Here is a 21,641-nt window from a genome sequence, read left to right on the forward strand (position 1 = left end):
TAGGTCTACCTCTACCTTTCTTAACATAAGTCAAATCTAATACCTCAACTTTCCTATCCGGGTAATCAGAAGGCCTCCGTTTAATGTGGCCAAACCATCTAAGATAACTCTCTCCAATCTTATCTATCACTGGAACTACTCCCACCTTTTCACGTATATGCTCATTTCGTATCCTATCTCTAAGGGTAAAGCCACTCATCCACCTAAGCATCCTCATCTCAGCAACACTCAACTTAGTATTATTCTTCTCTTTTAATAACCAAGAGAACACAAATACTAAAATAAAAAGAAAGGGGATGATAGTAAAAAGTTGCAATTCAAGGTATCAGAAGGAAACAATAATGGACCTTCCTGCTATGATTAATCTTGATAGGAAATACTCGTACATTTCAAGTGAATCCTAGCAAGAAAGAAAAAAACAGCGAGAAAACTCTTCCAAACTCCAATGAAAATCACAAAACAATAATTTTATTGCAAGAATCAAATAGATCGGAAGAAAATAACCAGATACAAGTGCTCCTCTATTCGAAAGGAGGATCGATCTCTCCTAATCTCTAGATGAATCTAGATCCCAAAACCTAAACCTAAGAGATCCAAAATCAGCCAAATTCAAGATGCTCTAACCCTAGGAAAACAAAGTATTTAATGCATACAAATCAAAAGAAAATCCCTAAACAGTCCCTACATTCAATTCCCCTCCCAAATCCCTAAAAAATCCTTCTTAAAATACTTTGGCGGCTCACGCGGCATCTGCAGAAGGCGGAAGAGTTCCACTGTTTCGCCCATAAGACGGTCCCGCCTGGACCGGTCTAACATAATCTCACTAAATACGTCATTGCTAGAAAATAATAGAAAGAGAATTATCTAGCAAGGAAAACAAGTAAAAAGTTCTGGTGGGCAACATCATTGCATTTAGAAGTTGCCGGTAACTATAATCCTGGCTCAAGTTATCACTCTAATAAATTCACCCAAATCAAAATATTTCACAGGAAAAGAGGCTAACGCAAATAAATGGCTTATCATCTTTTAACTGATACATACCAGCCTCTGCTGCTCAGGTGATGCATTTGCAAGTGCAGAAGCCAATGCTCCAATGGGAATAGGCTGTGACATAGAGGTCTCACGCACATGCATTCCTCCCATATCATAAGGAACAGAAAGCATTCCTCCAACACCTGGCATTGGAACTTCGGGCATATTTCGACTAGGAGGATATCTGTATAAGCGTCCTCCCAATGGAAGCATCTACAATATATCCAAAAAGAAACTTATAAGTGTCAACAACAACAACAACGACATCAAGCCTTTGTCCCACTGCGTGGGGTCGGCTACATGAATCCTTTTTCGTCATTGTATCCGGTTAAAAACTTTTTAAAGGATACATGTCATGATTATTCGACATAAACTTAAAAGTGTCGTAATATCAAAAGAATTGAAGTTATAATCACAATTCACTACAATTAGTTTAGTTTATTATAAAAGCCAAAGAATTCATAGAAAATCCAAGATCTAAACTCCAAAAAAGCCCCTATCCTTGAAATAAAAGTAAGAACTTGACCTTCGTACCTTCTAACAAGAAGAGAGATAAGAAACTAAGAAACAACTAAAGCCAGTTTCAAGAAAGAGGTAATATACCAATTGATAAACAAGATTTAACCTATATATCCAAATTGGGAATGCGTAGTAAAAGACATTTTGGCAGTAAAACATCACAAAATATAAAAAGAACAAAAGTCATCATCTTAGATAAAATCTATCTGAGCTATTAAAATAAAGGTGAAAAGAAGTTAATAGCCATCAAATTGCACCAGCTAAATTTAACATCAACAAAAGATAGTATGGCCAAGCAGAAATGCAAATGAAATTGATAATATAAATCAACTATGAAGTAACGAAAGAATATCTAGGCAATGTAGCAAGAAAATTTTATACTGAGGAAACTATGAACACACACCTGTTGCTGAAGAAGAGGCATTGGTTGCTGTGATTGTTGAATAGATCCTGCTCCACCGCGTCTACCCCCAGGGCGTTGGACCTGCTGGCCTTGTTGAACCATGGGCACAAAAAAATTTGGCATCAGAGCTCCACCAGGCCTCATCCCAGGAACAAGCTGCTGCTGATAGCCAAAACCAGGCTGCAAGTGCAATATTTGTTAATGCTTGCCGCTGATTAATTAAGGAACCTCAATGGATATAGAAGAACCTAATTTGATATCCTACTTAATTACAAGAATAAATAAGCCAACGACTCGATATAGCAAAACAACACAATACATCAAATGAAACAAGAGCCAAAACTAGAATAAGCACACACAATTTCTCACTTGAGAAGTATAGTAATACTAATTTGATTGAGTGAAGAAAAGCCCAGTAAAAAAAAAACAAAAACGAGGAACATCTCTCTACTGCCTCATAAAAAAGGAATTATAATCAGTGCATAAATAATATGTATAATGCACCAACAAAATTTATTCTATGTAATATTCATGTACATATAGATGAATGAAGCCATGCATGCAAAACTACATATAAGCCTCTTGCTAGCATTGTGAAACATCAGGATAATGTTATAAAGATAAAACAAAAATGATAAGTTATTCTAAAAAATATATAAAATAAAATAAAATGAATTACCGTAGCATACCCATAACAAGATACCAGTAACTGCCTCAGTAAATAAAAGGCCTAAAATGCTAACTAAAAGTTTAGCACAAACATTACAAATCAGAATAAACAAAATGCTCTTGCTAAACCTAAATCTTGATCATAGGAAAGCATTCGAGAACATTCACAAATTCAAACATTTTGTGCCAAGTTAACAAATCTATTATCAATGAAACACTAATTGCATCTATCAAAATCATCAGAACCATGGTCAATTTTGGCTTTAGCACATCTTTCACAGAACTAAAGGAGTGGTTTGTCTGTAAGTAGGATTTCAGAAATCCGGATTTACTAAATCATATGTGGGGTTAAATCCTGAGGTGCTAAATCCAATTAGCTCAAGAAAACTTGTTTGGCTGTTTGTTTAATGGATTTACATGATTGTGAAATCTTTTTATATTGATTTTGTTTATACCAATCTTAATTAGATTAATTAGATCATAATTAATCTCATTAAACACCTCAACTAAAAAATATGTAGTGGTTTATTATTATAACTTATATTAAGACAAGTTAAAATAAAAATTAAAAAATATCAATTAATATAATAAATATTTAATTAACTAATATTTATTAGTAATAATAGATTAATTGCTTGGTTAGCAAAAACGCATATTTAAGTTAAATCCATCCAATACTTGGATTTACTAAACAAAGTATTTAAGGCAAAACGGAAGACACAGGATTCAAGATTCTGTTGGACTTGAAGTTGTCATCTTCGTTGTTTGGCAGGATTTACGTCAAATCGTGCTTAAATCTTCATCAAATTCTGCTACCAAACAGCCCCTAAGAATAGTTAAAATGTTCACCATATAAATCCCAGCAAAATTCACCATTTCAATAACAAAGCTGCCCTTAGATAATAAATGGAATGCAACTCCTTCAACTTCCACATTACTAAGGGTTTCTGCATATTCCACATAAAAAATATGCATTTAAGTACGGAACCAAGCAATTAGATAATCAAATTAGAATATATTTCACCTGCGGTGGAATAAGCGTAGGTGGAGCTTGACCATAAAATGGTTGTTGTCCAATACCAGGAGCACCAGGAGGATACATGGGAACACGAGGACCAACATTAGGAGGCATTGGCACTGGCCGCATTTGTGAAAATTGTGCCTAAAAATAATAGATATTGTCAGCCCGGGCTGTAAGCCTTCAAAAGAGTAGAGGGCATGGAAACATTCAAATGGTATATTGCCTAGGAATTACGAAAATACATAATAAGTTGAGAAAATACATGTTTTTTTACATTATGTTAGAAATGAAAAATGAAATGCATGAAATACATATCAAATACAGCATAAGAAAATGATGCAAAATTAAGCAGTTGCATGTGCATTTGCAACTTCAAACAAATGCAAGAGGATAGATGCACTAAATGAAAACTGTTAATAATGAAATGCAAACCAGAAAAACAAAACTCAAATATTGAAGACAAACTATAATGCACATGTAGTTTTGCTTGGTAAATAGGAGATCAGGATCCTTTAGCAAACAAAAAGTTTCTTGCAGTCAATAAAATTCACGATATTAACATATTAGCAAAGTCATGCATGGGGTAAACAAAACCATAAAAAACAAAGATTCTCTTAAATGGAAAACAGGAAAACATAAATGCCAGAAAGTACTTCTACATCATAAAACACAATGGCCTTGGACAAAGAAAACGAGCAGTGAAAAAACTCTACATCATAAACAAGCAGTGAAAAAACTGTCTTTGCTGGTTAAATAAACAGTTGAAATAGACACTTAAGTTCGATTTGCAATGATTAGATGAGCAAAAAAAATGTCTCCAACTCAAATTTTCTGTACTGTAAGAGGTGTTACTTGAGGAAATGTTTATAGAACAATTAACATGTTTTCTTCCAACACCAGCCACAAAATTTAAGCTAACACAAAGACTTCTATACGGGTAGAGCTGCAAACAAACCAAGCCAAGCCGAACTTTAGCCCGTTCGAGATCAATATCGTCAAGCTAGACCCTGTTCAAACTCGGCTCGAACAAAGACAAGCTTTTTTTATGTATGTAAGACCCCTCATCGGTTCAATATTTAAGAAAACCAATCCAACTTGTTTACATTAACGAGCTGCTCATTAACAAGTCATTCAAGCAAGCTCAGCGAACGGTAAAAATTTGTGAACCGCAGGTGAACCAAGCAGTGAATCCTGCGCGCAATCTGTCACTGTCTTCCCATTGTCGCGCTTCTCAAATGCATGCTCATTTTGTTCCATTTTATAAGGCAAATACATAAGTTTTATACAGTGTGGAACAATGGCGGAGTGGAGAGCCGGAAAGCTGAGCGCCAGAGTGGGAACTTTTTTTTCATTTTTTTCAACCGCCGAAGCGAACAGCAGGAAAGTTGAGTACTGAGTGGATTTGTGTATATATATATATATATATATAGTATTATAATTAGTTAAAATAAATTATTAAATTTAACAATACTTATTTTTTAAAACTCTAAGAGTTCTAATCAAGCTTTTTAGTTGAGCTCTAATTGAGCTTCTTAACGAGCTTGTTCACGAGCTCTAAACGATATTGTTCGTGAACATAAACGAGCTGAACGCTAAGTTGATCAAGCTCGTTTATTTAGCTATCGAGTATTTATCAAAAGTGTTCATGCTCGTTTGCTTACATTATCAAACAAACATAAACGATCCCTTATCATGCTGAGGCATGAGTAGCTCATTGATCGCTTGGTTCATTTACAGCCCTATATACGAGTACCATTTCCATATCCTAGTACTAGATCATAAACATCAACCTTATCCCAAATACTTAGAATTAGCCTTGCCAATTCTCTTTATCTATTCATTCAATTGAAATGTTATGTTATTTCTATTTTCTAAGAGGTTGTTTCATATCATTTTTTTCATAGTTTTTATTTTTATAAAATTATGCTTGAGTTGTATTTTTTTGCTACTTTTATTTTTTTATCTTTGAAAACTTTTTTTTTTAATATTCAAAACAAATTTTAGGTGTTTTTATTTTTTTATTTATTTAAACACCACCAACCACTGCAGGCCGCCAGTCATTGTCACTACTAGCCACCAGTTGCTTCTTCCCACCATCACTATCCATCATCATTGGCTAATGTAACATTAAATAAAAACAAAGAAACACTTAGTTAAGAAATTAAGTATATTTATATTTCAGATTAAATACAAACAAAAAGAAAATAAAAAACATAAATAAAAAATATATAAAGTAATAACAAAAGTCCCCTAAAAGCTCCATTTTTTGACATGATTTAATCACAATTATCTGTCAAAATTTTCATCTGCCTCAGGGATAGGATATTGGATATAATAGACTATGGATACTCCAAAGATATAATGAAAAACCTAATTTGGCATATCTGACCGCATAAATTCAGAAACTAGCACTGCAATCTATCATAGACACTGAGTAATATATCCATTTTACATATTAAGAAAAATAGCGGGACAATTATTAATGTCATATATCAATATATCAGTACTATTATAAGATAATTAATATATTAGTTTTTAAAGTTTTTGAGTTTATTGGAATGTTTGTTCGACATATAAATGTGATGTATCTATAAAAGCAAATAGAAATGCATTTGCATCTGCAATAGAGCATTAGTAATATAGCATGGATGAATAGCTGCATTTGTAATCTAGATAACCATTCATAAATGGAAATATTCACAACCATACATATGTGCAATTACAACACAAACTTGAAAAACTAGCTCTCATCCACATTGCATTCTTATCCAAATACCAGGCTAACCTTCTCCATTTAAAAGGATTTAAATGGTTATTTTCCCTAAATTTAGTGAGGAAATACTATATGCTTCGAGCAAAAATTCCAAATTTTGCTTGAAACCACTTCAATTACCAATGTGGTAATTCAAGTTTGGCTTCTATATGAAAAGTAGAAATTGCAACCCATAAATTTACACTACGTTTATGTATCTCAGCCCTGCCAAGCGAACAAAAGAAGACTTACAATCACCAAGAAACTCATAAAATGATTATAGCAACAACATAATCAGCAACCAGCCCACTAACATGAAGAGGAGTTCTATTTCCAATTTCTTCCACCACAAAGTCACAATTGATGATAGATAATACAATGTCTCCATGAGCATAATTTAAATTAGACAATTATTCTGCATTACCAGATGATTAGTCTGGCATGTATAATGCAATTCTATGACACCAAAAACAAATCAAAATCCATCATAATCAAATTATAGAAATTTAACATATTTAGCATTAATTACCTGCAACCTAGCCCGCCTATCTTCCTTACGCTGTGCAAGTGCAACATAAAGAGGTTTGATGCCAACCATTTTCCCATTCATCTCTGCAAGCTATATTAAGGAGGGAAAGAATAAAATGATGGATCATATCAAAATGTGAAAAGTGTAGATTGAGAATATTTACTCACCGCACGTGATGCTTCTTTAGGTGACGAAAAAGCAACAAATCCTGACCCCCTGCTTATACCACTAGGATCTCGCATGACCTATTAAATTACCATGTTAAACATATATGCCAACAAGATCAACAATAAATAAAACATAATTATTTGGGTTCTTCAAAAATAAAAACACCTTGCAAGAAGTAATAGAACCAAACTCTGAAAAAAGCTCTGTTAACTTCTCATCCCCAATGCTATCATCTAAATTTTTCAAATACAAGTTTACCCCTTGATATTTGTCTGCAGTCTCCTTCATATTCTGCTCGAATCTCCCTTTTAATTCTTGTTCTCTTTCAGATTTCTTCTGTGCTCTGCCAACATACCACTCCTTATCATCAAATTTCTTCCCATTTAATTCCTGAACAGCCAAAGCAGCATCATCTGGATTCTCAAAATTGACAAACCCAAAGCACTTGGATTTCCCATCTGGCTCTTTCATAACCACAACGCTTGTAGTTTTCCCATATTCACCAAAAAATTTCATTAAGTCTTCTTCTGTCACCGATTCAGAGAGGTTTTTGACAAATACATTATTAAACTTCGCCTTGTTTGCGAAATTATCCCTTTCCTGCTTCCTGAGGAAAGGTCCTACATAAACTTGTTTATCATTCAGAAGCATGCCATTCAGCTTCTCTATTGCATTTTGCGCTGCTTCCTCTCGATCAAACTGAACAAAACCATATCCTTTAGACTGACCAGAAGCATCTGTGGCAACTTTGCATGAAAGAATGGTACCAAACGTAGAAAATGTTTCATAAAGAGCTTTGTTGTCTATTGCCTTATCTAGATTCTGAAAAAAAAAAAGATAAAATTAATGTATAATCGATATCTTATAGAAGTAAATAGATCTAAAAACCAGCCAATCAGAAAAACAGTAGGAAACAAAAAGGCTAACCGCACATACCTTAATAAATATGTTAGCTTCCCCACTTTTGCGAGCACTAGGGTCACGATTTGAATGCATCGCGCGAATAGGCTTATTGTTGAGGGGGGCATAATTTAGCATCTCCAATGCCCTTGCCGCTGCAACACATAACAGAATAATGCGATATAATGCTAATCAATCTCATAAGAAAGTCTTTCTCAATAAGGCTCAGTATTTTTCTGACAACTTATGATGCTAATAAAGTTTTTGAAGAAAAATGAGACTTAGTGCAAAAAAAAAAAGATTAGAAAATGAAAAAAATAACGTAAACATATCACAAAAAATGGAATAAAATCAAATAATACAATTATTAAAAAGTATATATAATTAAAATGTTGCAAATAAGTTATAAAAAATGCCAACAAGTAGATACAAGATTCAAACAAATAAATACTATAATCGAATAAGCAACAGAACATTTTCATTAGGACAGATGTGGACCATACAATACAATTAGATAATGATTTACAAATTTCTAACAACTAACTTAGAAGGATTAATGCAAAACTATTTCAAGGATTAATGTACAACTCGGCTACGCTGGATCAGCATCAAATCATAAACTATTTCTAGGGTTAATGAAAAGCTATATTGAGATTACAAATTAACAAATACATCAGTTGGGTTGCCTTACTAATTGAATCGACCGCATCATTTATTTTCGCTGTGATATTTTGGATGGTCATATTGCATTGTAGCTGCATTTAAAAGGGTTGGTTACAACATCCTACGCCAGCTACATCAAAATGAACTAACTGCACAATCTTTGGCTTGCTAAATCAATAGCAACATCAACACAAACGGCTAAACGAAAGCTACAAGAATGCTACATGGTTAGTTGGATGAAGACCTTAGTTAATCCAAGCCTACACAAAGGAGAATAGGTCACCTAAGCCCACAACGCACATATCTCCAAGGACTGGGAAGCAATCATGTTCGGTAGGGAAGGGAGCAGGGCGCCAGCTCCAAAAGATCACCATACGATGGTTGTTTATTTTTGTCGTTTAGCAGTTTTAGGTTTAGATTATTTACTAAACATTGTTTTTTTTTTTTATTTACATTTCGAATACATTCAAATGAATGATTCAATCAAGAATTTCTGAAAATAAGATTAATGAGTACTTCACTTTAAAAGAAGAGAGCTACAATTTCAAATTATATCACTCTCCCAATTAATTTTTCTCACTCAGAAGAACTGACTTCTCCTTTTAACAATGAGAATCTCACTATCTAAGAAGTTACTTTTCAGGCTAAGAAACTCTCCAAATAATGAGCCTCACTAAACCAAAAATCCCACAATCAAGCACCTCATAAGCATTTGTTTATGTACAACTACTTTGCTCACTGAAAAAAAGAACCTGAATCCATTTTGACCACAACTTCCTAGCTGTTCGGACAGCGCAAACTTCTAAAACTCCATCAAAAACACAGCCTCATCCTTAAACCATAAATCAAGTTCCACAGAAAAGCCTTTATATTGATCTGCCATATTCATCAACATAAATCTACTCAATTAAAACTTGGAAGCTCTAGAACAAAGTCAAATTTGAAATCAAAAGCAACAAAAAGGTAGCAAACTGAACTTAAGTTAGAAAGAGTATAAACTTTAAAGCATCACAATATCAAGAAAGAAGATAAAAAGTTGTGGATTGAGAAAAAGAAGGCTACAAAACTCGGACAAAAGAGAAAATGGAGGAGCATAATGAACATGCAATAGGTGTTAGCAAACAAAAGATAATCTCCAGGCCATTGATGCTACAAATATAAGTTGAACTATGTTAGCTATTTATAAAATGCTTTTGTAAATAAAGTGCAGCAATCTTTTGATGGGGACATCAGAGCATGAAAAGTATATTAGAGGCGTGGCGGTCGGTTTACGGCCACGAACGAGATGTATTTTTTAGTCATTTTATGTATTTGTTTTCTTTTATTATGTTATGCAGCTTTTATTATTTATGTGTATTTGTTTTCTCGTTTTACCCTTTTATTAAGGGAGCATGTCTTCTTCTAAAGCTAATGAATGATTGAATGATAAAAATTTTCACATTTATTTTGAGTTCTTATGAGAGCTTGAGAAATCGGAGTGAGATTCCTAGGAGAGGGAGGATTGTGCATCACCCAACAACCCAGATGAGTCGGGTTCGTGGTTCTACTTTCTATCTCTTCCCCTTCCTCCTCCCGCACCCACTGTCGGCCCTGCTTCCCTTCCCCACGGTAACTCCAAATTTCAAATCTTTCCTTTTCTCTTAATTCTATTTTGAATTCTATTTTGAAGAAGGTTCTTATTTAATTCAATCAATCAAATCATGATGGATTGATTAGTTAAAGCCTTAACTCCAAATACATTACATCTAGACACTTGGCCCCCCTCCCAATCTTGGCCGAAATTCCCAAGGGCCCACTCACTTATTTCCCCTTCCAAAATTAACCCTCTTTCTTTCCACTAAATCAACTCTTCTCACTTTGGAATTATTTCCAAACCCAAACCCCTCTTACCCACCAACTCCCCAATCATCTTAGCAAAGTTTTTCTGCTACAACACCATTCTAAACCCCATCCGACTTTGGGTTTTCTGCTCTCCAAGTCTACTGCCAGAAATTCCTGTACCTGTTTTTGGTTTTTTGTCAACTAGAAACTTCCTCAACTGTTGTCCAAGAAGGACAGCTTGATGTCCATCAATTCCGGCCGGCTCCTCTCACTGTCCCACCATCGGAAAGGTTTCTCCCCGCTGTCCAGCACTTCTCAAAGTCAAAACAGCGACTTCTTGCATGGATGGCTGACCCATAACGAGATTCCGACATTGTCTACAACAACTGAGGCTTCCTCGATCAACATTCTTTGACGTCAACCCGGAGATCAATAGCACCGTCGAAGAATACATAGAGCGAATCACCTTCACCCTTGCCGGAGCCATTGAAGAACAACTTGGCACCGTTTAGTGGAGGATTGTCACTCAACCGTGATAAGGGTTTACCCATCTCCCTTTTCTTGTATTTTCATTGTCTAACTTGTTCTTGTGATTTGATAGATTCATGAAGATTTTTGATGTAGAACTAAATGCTTAAAATGAATGTAATAAAAATTTGCACAATTCCTTGATAAGAGCAAGTAAGATTAGAACTCTTAGCAAATTAAAACGATCAAATAAAACATAAGAGCGGTCTCTTCCGTTTAGGCTAAGTTGCATACTAAGCGCTTGGATTATCAAAACAACATAGAGAATCAAGACATGCAAATGGAATAGCTTTCAACAAAAAATCTATAATCTAACAATTAGAATAAAAACAAAAAAGTACACTCAAACCCCTACGTTTACTAAGCTTGGCAGAATAGGCAAGCACGATCTTCATGACTAAAATCAAATCACAAGGAAGATGTTAGACTTTAAGAAATACAAGAAGAGGAAGATTAGAAGACCTTCGTCAAGAATTGGTTGCAATCCTCCACTGGACGGTACCAAGTTGCTCTTCAATCTCCTCGACCAAGGTGTCCAAGATGGGTTCTACGTATTCCTCGGCAGTATTATCGATCCTCGGGTTGACGTCGAAGAAAGTTGATTGTAGGACGTGAACGAAGCCGTGCTCGTCGTAGACAAGGACTTAGTCTGTTTCCGGGTCAGCCATCCATGCGAGATGTCGTTGTTTTGACTTTGGAGGATAAGGAGGAGCTTCTCCGATGGTGCTACGGTGAAAGGCGCCGGCGGAAGCTAATGGACAGCAAGCTGTCCTCTTAAGGCAGTCGTTTGTGAACCTTCAGGTTGGAGGTAAACCAAGGGGTAGATGCAGGAAGTTCTGGCAACAAACTTGGAGAGCAGGAAAGCATCACCCGAAAGAGATTTAGAGGGAATTTGGAGTAGTAGAACCTAGCACAGCTGCTAGGGAGGAGGCGTCTAGATATGGGCCAGATTTTGGAAATATTTTCAACGTGAGGGAGGCTAAAATTGTCAGCAAAAATCGAGGTGGACCATGGAGATCTTGGCCAAGAGAAAAAGGGAAAGAATTTGAATTGTTTCCAAGAGGGGAGGTGGCTTTAGGAAACAAATCCAATTCAAAATCCTAGGGGGGCCGGCGACTTGTAGAGGGAGGGAGGGATTTAATGAGGTAACTAATGCTTAAATTATTAAATCAAGATTGGAAAGAAATATCCCATCCTCTCTTGATTTAAATTTAAATAGGAGATGAGTTAATAGGTTTCCTAAAAATAAGACTTATAAATTAGGTAACTAATCCAAATCCAAATTGATTTGAATTTAATCACTCAAGAGTTACTAAATTTATGAGATCTCATTTAGGAAAAAGTTGATGGCAAGTGGGGTTGGAGGGAGGGGCCAAGTGTCTAGATGCAATGTATTTGGAATTAAGGCTTTAATTAATCAATCCTTCATGATTTGATTGATTGATTTAAATAAGAACCTTTCCAAAGATAGGGTAAGAGAAAAGGAAAGATTTGAAATCTAAAATTGATTTATTTCAAATTCAAATCCTTTCCAAAAATAAGTTGACTTAAATAAGGAAGGTGGTAAAGGAATTCCAATTAACTTGAAATTCAAATGGAGTTTAATTTAGGAAACTTTCCTAAAATAGATTTTATAATTTTAGGAAAGATTTTAAATTTCAAATTGAGTGAATTTGAATTTAAAACCTTTCCAAAATTATGGCAATCTAGAATAGAAAATAAATCCAAGAGAGGGTAAGGGGCTATGGGCCGGCAGCTTGCTTGGGGTTTGGGTAAGGGAGCCGGCGGCTAGGTGGAGGGGACTTGGGGAGTTTTCGGTGGAGGGATGGTGGGGGTGAAGGTGGCCACCAGCTTGGAGTGAGGTAGGGTTAGGCGGACGGTTGGGTAGGAGATGAGGAGAAAGAAAAATAGATAACGAAAAAAACCACAAACCCGACCGTCTCCAAGGTTGGTGGGTGATCCAAATTCCCTCTCCTAGGGATCTCGCTCTCTCTCTCCAAGCACTCTCAAGATCTCTCAAGAACTCAAACAATAGGACAAATTTTTTTATCATTCGACCATTAACTTTAGAAGAAGAACATGAGGGCTATAAATAGCCTTGTACCAAAAGGACTTAAAGATAAAAGAAGACATTGCCCTTAGGGCTTACATACGACTTCCCTTAAGCAAAGGGTAAAACGGAAAAACAAATACAACATAAATAACAAATAACATAATAAAACAAATACATGAAATAACTCAAAATACATCGACGTGATCGTGGCCGTAGATCAACAGCCATGCCTCTGATATACGATTCATGCTCTGATGTCCCCATCAATCTTGTTCACCAAACTCTGCCGAGCTTAATAAACGTAAGGATTGAGTGCACTTTATTTGCTTCTAATATTATTCTTAGATTAGGGATGTTGTTGAATTTTATTTACTTAGCATGTTGTTGAATTTCTAAGTTATTTTGAGTTTCCAAGTGTTTAGCAAGTGGCTTGGCCTAAGCGTAGGCGCCCTTCTCTCGTTTTATTTTATCGTTTTAATTGTTAATGGTTTCAACTTTATTGTTCTAAACAAAGAATCGTGCAATACTCTTATTTCATCCATTTAAAAGCATTTAGTCCTACATCAGCCTTGTTTCATGTCGAGAGGCACATAGATTGGCACTTATTTTTTATCTTCAAGATGAAAATACTAGAACTACTCATCAGAAATTCATTACACCTAGTCTTGTATATTCTAATAAGAAAATAAGAAATAAACAATTAGAGTAGAACACACAACAAAAATCAATTTCAAAGAGAACGAAAGAATGTTATTTAGTACGGCCTAATCAAATCTTTAATACAAAAGTTCAAGCTACTAGGATGGTTTAATCCTAGCAAAGTTGTGTGAACATCTTAATTGTTACACTACAAAAGGGTTATTGCTGCAGTGGATATAAATGATCCATAAGATGATAACCAAAAAAAGAATGGCGCAAATGAATAGAAGCCACAACAGACTGCACTGGTTGTTACAGAGCAGCATGTGATGGCAAGAGAACAATAAAGAGCTAATGTCCATATACATGTGCAAATTTTCTTCAATGAGAGCCATAATTTAAGAGAATTGAACCAAAAAAAGCTTATTAAGCATTAAGAAGCATCCATAATTGCAACTATTCACGAGGGTGGCTTCCAATAAGCAATATAAGGTTAACCACAACTAATTGGCCATAGTAACTTGCAATTAGGTTAACCAAATTTATGGGTTGGTTGCATAAAATTGGGAACAAATTATTTTAGTTAGTTTCTACCTAGGTGGACCACAATATATGGGTTGACTAAATTATCTAATCAATTAACACCATTGGGTCAACTACATCATCGAGGTCAAGTCAATGGCAACATAATAGGAGCATCCTTAACTGCAATCATGGTATGAGCTTAGTTTACATGAGCAAATTAACTCTCTCAAATGAGGAAGAAGGGATGTGAGCATTGATCTACGAGGATCTCCAGGACTGCAGGTCAACAATTCCATAGGTCTCAACTATGATGGTTCAGCCACAAATCATCTTGCTGACTATATCAAGGTTCAATGCAATGCTAAACAAAAGTTACAAACGGAATTGGCTTCATCATTTTGCAAACCAAATCATCTGAAATTGCTATAACAACTGTTTCAGCCACATCAATTGGGATGGCTGCAACATTTGGGTTGACCCGCATTAATTTTATACAAAATAATATTATGGGCTTACTGCACACAGGCAATCTACATTAATTACTACACAAATTTTCAAAAGAAATGGTCTAGCTGCTAGGAGATACCTATAGCATTGCTAGGGGTTTTGTTAAAGTCATATGAATGGAGGAAGCAGATTAACTAAATAAGTTCCCAAAGGGCCACCTTCTATTGTTTACAAGTTGGTAAGACCGCTCCCTTGCTTTAGGTTATCTTCAAACATTATCACGTATTTTATTAGCTTTCAATAACATATTCCCTTGAATACTACAGGTATATACTCCAATGGACAATTTGGCTAGGCCTTGTTTGTCAAATAAGATACAATAAATGTTCTATTAGTTTTTATTAACACATTTCCTTGACCATTTTGAACATTTCCAACGAATGATTCCATTAAAACTTAACTATCAATCATTAGAACTTAACTTTCAATAGAATATAATGTAATTTCATAGGGAAAAGTGAAAATTAATACTCTTAACTACTTCTCACAACCTCTACATTCACTCATAAAATGATTTACACTAAACCATAGGTGCCTCCTCTCCACCTCATTCATTCAATTTAATATCCCAAAACCTCTCCACACCACGAGCCTAACATCCACATCCTGCAATCAAGCTTCACATAAAATACAGGTTTACACATTGTCTTATTTAACTAGTAAGGACTAAATTTTCATTGACTTTCACTGATGGTTCTCTCCTGCAACAATGAATCCAATATTCTAAAACCTCTAAATGAAGGTTTATCTACCTGTTCTGCTAGTTTGATCCACCTTATAAAGCTACCAGTACCAGCACAAAACTTAATAACTTCATATGAACTCCACCTTAACTTTTAGACGGTCCCTTGGTTACTTACCACAACTAAAATTATGGATAAACGCCATTCACTGAATTTATTGAAAAAAAAAAATCAATATTTGTCACATGACCACAATCTGAAAATATTATTCAATGGTAAAACCAATACAAATGATGTATTCTAAATTTATATATGGAAAGCTGAAATAAAAGATAGAAACACATCATCAAACTGCTTGTGTAATTCGAACTAATTCTATTACTAAACATCCTCCTCACAAAATCCAATTTTAAACATACTGACAATCAGCTAGAGAAAGATGTAAAAAAGGGAAGCTCGGATATATTCTTCAAGCATTTTAATCGAGAAGGGGTACACAAGTTGAAACCAATCAATTGAACCTATTTGCCCAAACTGTCAATGACCATAAAACTCACAAGTATGTCAAACATTTAGCTGATTCGAATAGTTCCTTTTATTTTATTTTCTTCTTTTTTTTTTGCTTCCAAACACAGTAAACAGCAAAGTAAAACTTAGTTAATCTCTATTCTCTACTATATTTAATCAAATTACATGAAATAGTATTAAAATATATCATTAAGCCAACTAAGTACATTACTAGGACATTGCACTGCGTATTATGTAGGAAACATCAAATCAAATAAAAATTAAAAAAAAAAAAACTTGAATGTTCAGAAAAAGGGCAACTAAAAATATCATTCCTCTAAAAAAATAAGTGGAGAAAGTATGAGCACCAAGCAAGCTAAAAAATAAATATCAAGAAGACAAAGGAAATCAATATTTACATTTTAATTTATAATGAAAAGCAATTGGATGGTTGTTAGAAGTGTACAACAATGAATATATAAAACTAATGAAAATGAAGAAAAAATGACACAAGAATAACCTAAAAAGAATGAAAAATTAGCAAATCATATATACTCTAAAAAAACAGCACCCTTTTTGCAAACAATAAATATAATTAAAGTGAACTCTTAACCATTCAGAACAAGCATTTATTCTGATCAACACTTTTAGGCGAAGGGAAGCACTTCGCTTTAATTTTTTACGTTTGTACTTCACTATGATTTAATAACAATGGCATTTAATAGCAGTAGTTTGTCATTCTGGTAATAATCAAGAAACAAGTACAATACACTAAAGAGAACTAGCTTGACAAAATGGTGGGAAGCTAGATGCATTCTGCCACCACCCTTGCACACTCATTGTTAATTTCCCAAAAATAAACCCTTTTTCTATCTCTCACCTTAAATATATTCTCATTATGTTTGGTGCTTCAAGACAGCAACATATTGTGCGGATTATGTTAATTTTGCGTGGATAGACTCATGCACCTGGGGTTGTCTAAATCCATAAAAAAACACAATCTAACTTCTACAATTTCATGCACTTATACAAGACCTTGCATGGTTGACTTAGCATATTTGTAATAATTAAAAATAAATTGAAGGTTTAATTATTACATATTATAGAAAGAACTATCAGTGGACGAACATGGCCTAGGGTTAGAGGAGACATATAGCAAGCCAAGAAAAAAACTTCTATCTATAATACCTATCTTGATTTTTATCAGCACTGGTGCATGGAAGTTAGAAACATTTAGTATATATAGCGTCGTGATATCAAAAAAAAATTGCTTACGAGATTGAAAATACCTATGCAATCAACTTGTATTTTGCCGACACAAATCACACCATTATTTCCCATTAAGAAATTGAATGCAAAACCATCCCATGAAACACTAGATCCACATGGAACAAAAGAGGAACAATTACTTCAATGAGGAATGACATTGATAATGTACCACCATTTTGTATAAAGTTTCACTCTCAAGTTAGATTAACTTGATTTCAAATCAGTAAGGCACCAAATACGCATGGTTTGGCTCACCAAAATATTGACTTCCAAATTCAAAATGTTTTATAAAGCGAAATATTCACGACACAATTCAAATTCATTAAGGTTACAAAAGATGTACGCATCAAAATGGACCAAAAAAGCACCATGGACATGTTGCACCAGAAGCAGTTCAAAACAAAATTCACATTAATGCATCCTAAAATGTTTTACAGTAATAATACACAAAAGCCAAATAAAAATCACGAAATTAACAAAAAAAGTCAATGATATAGGTTTCAAACCACATGAAAACAACAAAAATATGGTAGAAAATTAACTCAAAGAGCTTCCTTCAAGAATAACAACAACAACAAGCCTTTATCCCACATTGTGAGGCCAGCTACATGAATCTTTTTTCTCCATTGTGTCCTATAAAGAGTCAAATTCTCATTTAAATTTAAATCTGATAAAAGCTTCCTTCAAGACTAAATCAAGGTTAAAACCTCTAAGCTTAAAATGAATTCAAACCTTTCAACATATACACTGAAATACTGATGGGGTCTTTCCAGATTTTAGGAGGATGGGAACTATTATTTCAGCCAACTACGAAGAGAACAATTTCGTGCGTTGACTTGGATATTCGTCAAAGAGAAGTTGCTATCGTGGGGAATCTCTACCACTCCTTAGCAAAGGTTTTCTCTTACACTTGCATCTTATTTCTTTAAGTCCAAGTTCTCAATGGTGTGATTGTAGTCGCAAAGTCTCCTCCCAATGCTCTTGCTAAGCTTAGTAATCATAGGAATTGAGCGTGCTTTATTTGCATCCTAATTCTCGTTGTTAGATTAGGGATTATTTTGAAGGCTACTACTTTGTATTGTTATATTTTCTTATTTATCTTGAAAACTTCGGAACTCCGAGCATGCGATTTCGCCTAAGCAAATTACCTCTTTATTTATTTTGAATCTTCGTTGAGGATTGCTCGTAACTTTATTCTAAAATTATTTTAATCGAAGAGTTGTGCAATGCCTAAATGAACCCATATGCATGTCATCTAAGTAGTCCTGCATCAAATACATAATGATATCTCTTTAAAAATTAAATTTGGAGAAAATGAGAAGAAAACTAAAGATAATCAACTACCTGATGAGCTACAACTATTAAATTAAATTTTCAATTTGTTTTTTCCAATGCACAAGCCCATATAAAAATGCATATTTAATAGTCAGTATACTAAGGTTCCATTGAAAGGGGGATTCATGCAAAAAATCTACAAGTAGAAAAGGGCAGCAAGGTCAACACAGAAACAGTTAATGTTTTTTTTTTTTCGCTTATTTGTTTACATATCAGGAATTTAAGTATCCTCGTTATGTCCAGGATAATGTTCAGATAACAATAAGATCTAAAAATTGGTATAATTGCAAGAAAAAATTTCTTCATCCCATCTGCCACTTACTGTCGTCATATTTCCAATTTTTACTCTGATCTTATTCAACGTAAGTTCAACAAAATAATGAGCATTTGCTATGTTTCACTAAAGACTTGCATTCTATTTTCTATATTTCACTTCTACCCAAGCAACTAGTGCTTCCTAATGAATAGCCCAATTCAAATTTGTAGATTCGACCAATAGATTAACGATACAAAAGAACAAAAAATCCATCCCTTGCCTGGAATATAATGAAATCTAAGGCGCGAAGCTACATCTACGATTGCAAGTGCAGATTTTTTCCCAACAGTTAATAATCACAAGTCTCTACGTACCATATGTACCTTAAAAAGATAAGGCTTGTCGTCCTATGAAAAATCTACTACAAATTTCACCAAAAATATCACGATACAAACTCATAATAAAGCACAATAAATCTAGAAGAATGATTTACCATCGACTGGGTTGCTGTAGTTGACATAGGCGTAGCCAAGGGATCGGCCGGTGTTGACGTCCCTACAGACGCGGACCGAGACAACGGTACCCACCTGGCTGAACAACTCGAACAGCTGCGAATCCGTGACGTTCACCTCTAGGTCCCCCACATAAAGCGACGTCGACGGGAACTGCGAAGCCCCACCGCTTCCGTTCGGCGCCGGCGCGCTAGGACCTGAGACAGACCCTTGGTGCTGTACCTGGATTTGCGCCATCTGCTCGATCACTGATAATCTTACCTCTCTTTTTTTTTCTATTTTTTCTCTTTTTTTGTTTTCCTCCTCTTCAATTACAAGAAAAATACGTAGCCCGTATGAGATAGCAAACCTTCCTCTAACCCTAGATAGATTTCTCCGTTTTTCTCATGAATTTTTTGCTTTTTATCAATTGAAAAATGATAGATCTGAAGAGAGAAGAACAAAACTTAGAAGGATAGTAGAGGGAGGCTTGGGAGGGCAGCCCCGAACGGCACCGCGCCAGTTCCTATCGAAGGGGGCAGGGCCATATGTTTCCGAGATAGAGAGAAACCCTAACTGTGTCCTTACACAGTTACACTGACCTGGACAAGCGATACCCGTCCGATCTCGCCCTTCTTCACAAAAGGGCACGTGGCAGAAGATTAGATTTGTTGCTGAGATTTCACAGGTTTCGGGTTGTTGAAGTTTGCACGACAACACAATTTTTAAAAAAGGGGACTTTTCTCCTTATTTTATCTAAATGCTAATAGGTGTTAAAACGGATTAATGGGTTCAATTCAGGTTTGATCTGAATTGATCCCATTTGTATTCAGTTGATTCAAATTTGATTTATTTAATAAATTAATTAAATAAGTGAATTTGTTAACTAATTTTAATTAAAAAATTGGAATATGTTAATTATAAAATTTAAATTAATTGATAAAAAATAAAAAGAGCATGCCATTAAGAACTCTGGATTTGAGTTAATTAATTAAATAAATTACTATTAAGTTAAAATTGAGTTTGTGAGTTAAGTTAAACCCAACCTCTTAATTAAATGGATCACAATTATGAATATGAAATCATCCTGTTTGTTTAATTAAACAAGTCATATCAAACTAATAATTATTGGGCTTTGATCATTGTTGGTGATCTTCAATTCTACCAATCTATATTTCCCGCAATTTACGGGATAAAATTTGGACTGACATAAGAGACCGTGCCTTTTCCTCGACTGCCAAAAGGGGTATTTATAAATTTGGAGGGGAAAGTTTGGAAAAGGTTTTCTTATATTTCTAAAAATTTTGGAAATTTTTAAAGCTAATAATTATTTTTTTCCTTTCCTAAAAAAATAAAAAAGGAAAAAATTAATTAAAATAAATAAATATGTATAATTAAGTATTTCTTTCTAACAAAATATTTTGAATATTTCTAAAAAAATTCAGATTTTTTTCATCTTTTTCTTATTTTGAAAAAAAAAGAAAGGAAAATTTAAAAACTAATTAATTTAAATTTAAAAAACCAATAGAGGGCGGCGTGTTGTAACAACCTATAATTAACTCTACTAAATATTTTTTTTAGTCATAAAAGTCCAAATGCAAACCTCTTCTCTTCCATATATTGATATTGTAGTGCTTTAATTATATAAATTTTTTCAATAATTTTCGAACACCGATGAAAATCATTCGAAATTGATATCGATTGATACAAATAAGGATTTTTAGGACTCGTCGGGTGCCCGTTTTAAAATGATTTCATCAGAATTTTTTAAATAAAGATGTCTATTTATGGATATTTTTCTAAATTGTTAGAATTTTGGATTTGAAGATATAATATGATTTTATATGATTTTTTATATATTAAACTATATATTTTTTACAATATTATTATTATTCTACTTTATTATATAATATCTTATTCATTACTTAGCGTTTATTCTCATTTCCCTAAATTGGATAATAGAAGGGGAATTAAGAGAATCAGGAGAAATGTCAGGAGAGAGAAAATAAAAGTTCAATTTAGAAGCCATAGAGCCATTTTCGTTTGTCGACCATTGGAAGATTTGCACGTCCTCGCTGTAAGAAATATTCCATATTTTTTATTTTTAATAATTTTATATTTTTGTTTATTTTTTATTAATTATTATTTTTGTTATTAAAAAATGAGAATAATTTTGTATTGATAAAACTTTCACCTCGTAACTTTTTATATGTTATAGACATTGAGATTATGAATGTTTTTGAATATTTATTGAGATTTTTCACTATGTGGTTTTAAGAACACAGCGATTTTTGTCTACTAAAAAAATGTATTTTGATGTCTAAAATATTAATTTAGTTCAACTAAACTTTTAGAATTTTATTTTAAGCAA

The 21,641-nt window shown here is 34.1% G+C and overlaps 1 protein-coding gene across 1 annotated transcript; it reads right to left on the bottom strand.

Moving 5' to 3' along the window:
- Window positions 1–1,011: 1,011 nt before the first annotated feature.
- Window positions 1,012–19,528, bottom strand: LOC110095337 (polyadenylate-binding protein 2-like). Its single transcript, XM_020820847.2, has 8 exons — window positions 19,273–19,528; window positions 8,030–8,148; window positions 7,259–7,915; window positions 7,093–7,170; window positions 6,926–7,015; window positions 3,648–3,785; window positions 1,955–2,134; window positions 1,012–1,245 (listed from the first exon to the last, which is right to left on the bottom strand). The coding sequence occupies exons 1-8, from the start codon at window positions 19,526–19,528 to the stop codon at window positions 1,027–1,029; spliced, it is 1,737 nt and encodes a 578-aa protein (XP_020676506.1). The 3' UTR covers window positions 1,012–1,026.
- Between the last annotated feature and the right edge of the window lie 2,113 nt (window positions 19,529–21,641).

This window comes from Dendrobium catenatum, unplaced genomic scaffold, assembly GCF_001605985.2.
Source record: "Dendrobium catenatum unplaced genomic scaffold, ASM160598v2 original_scaffold_76759, whole genome shotgun sequence".
In the NCBI taxonomy this organism is placed as follows: Eukaryota; Viridiplantae; Streptophyta; class Magnoliopsida; order Asparagales; family Orchidaceae; genus Dendrobium; species Dendrobium catenatum.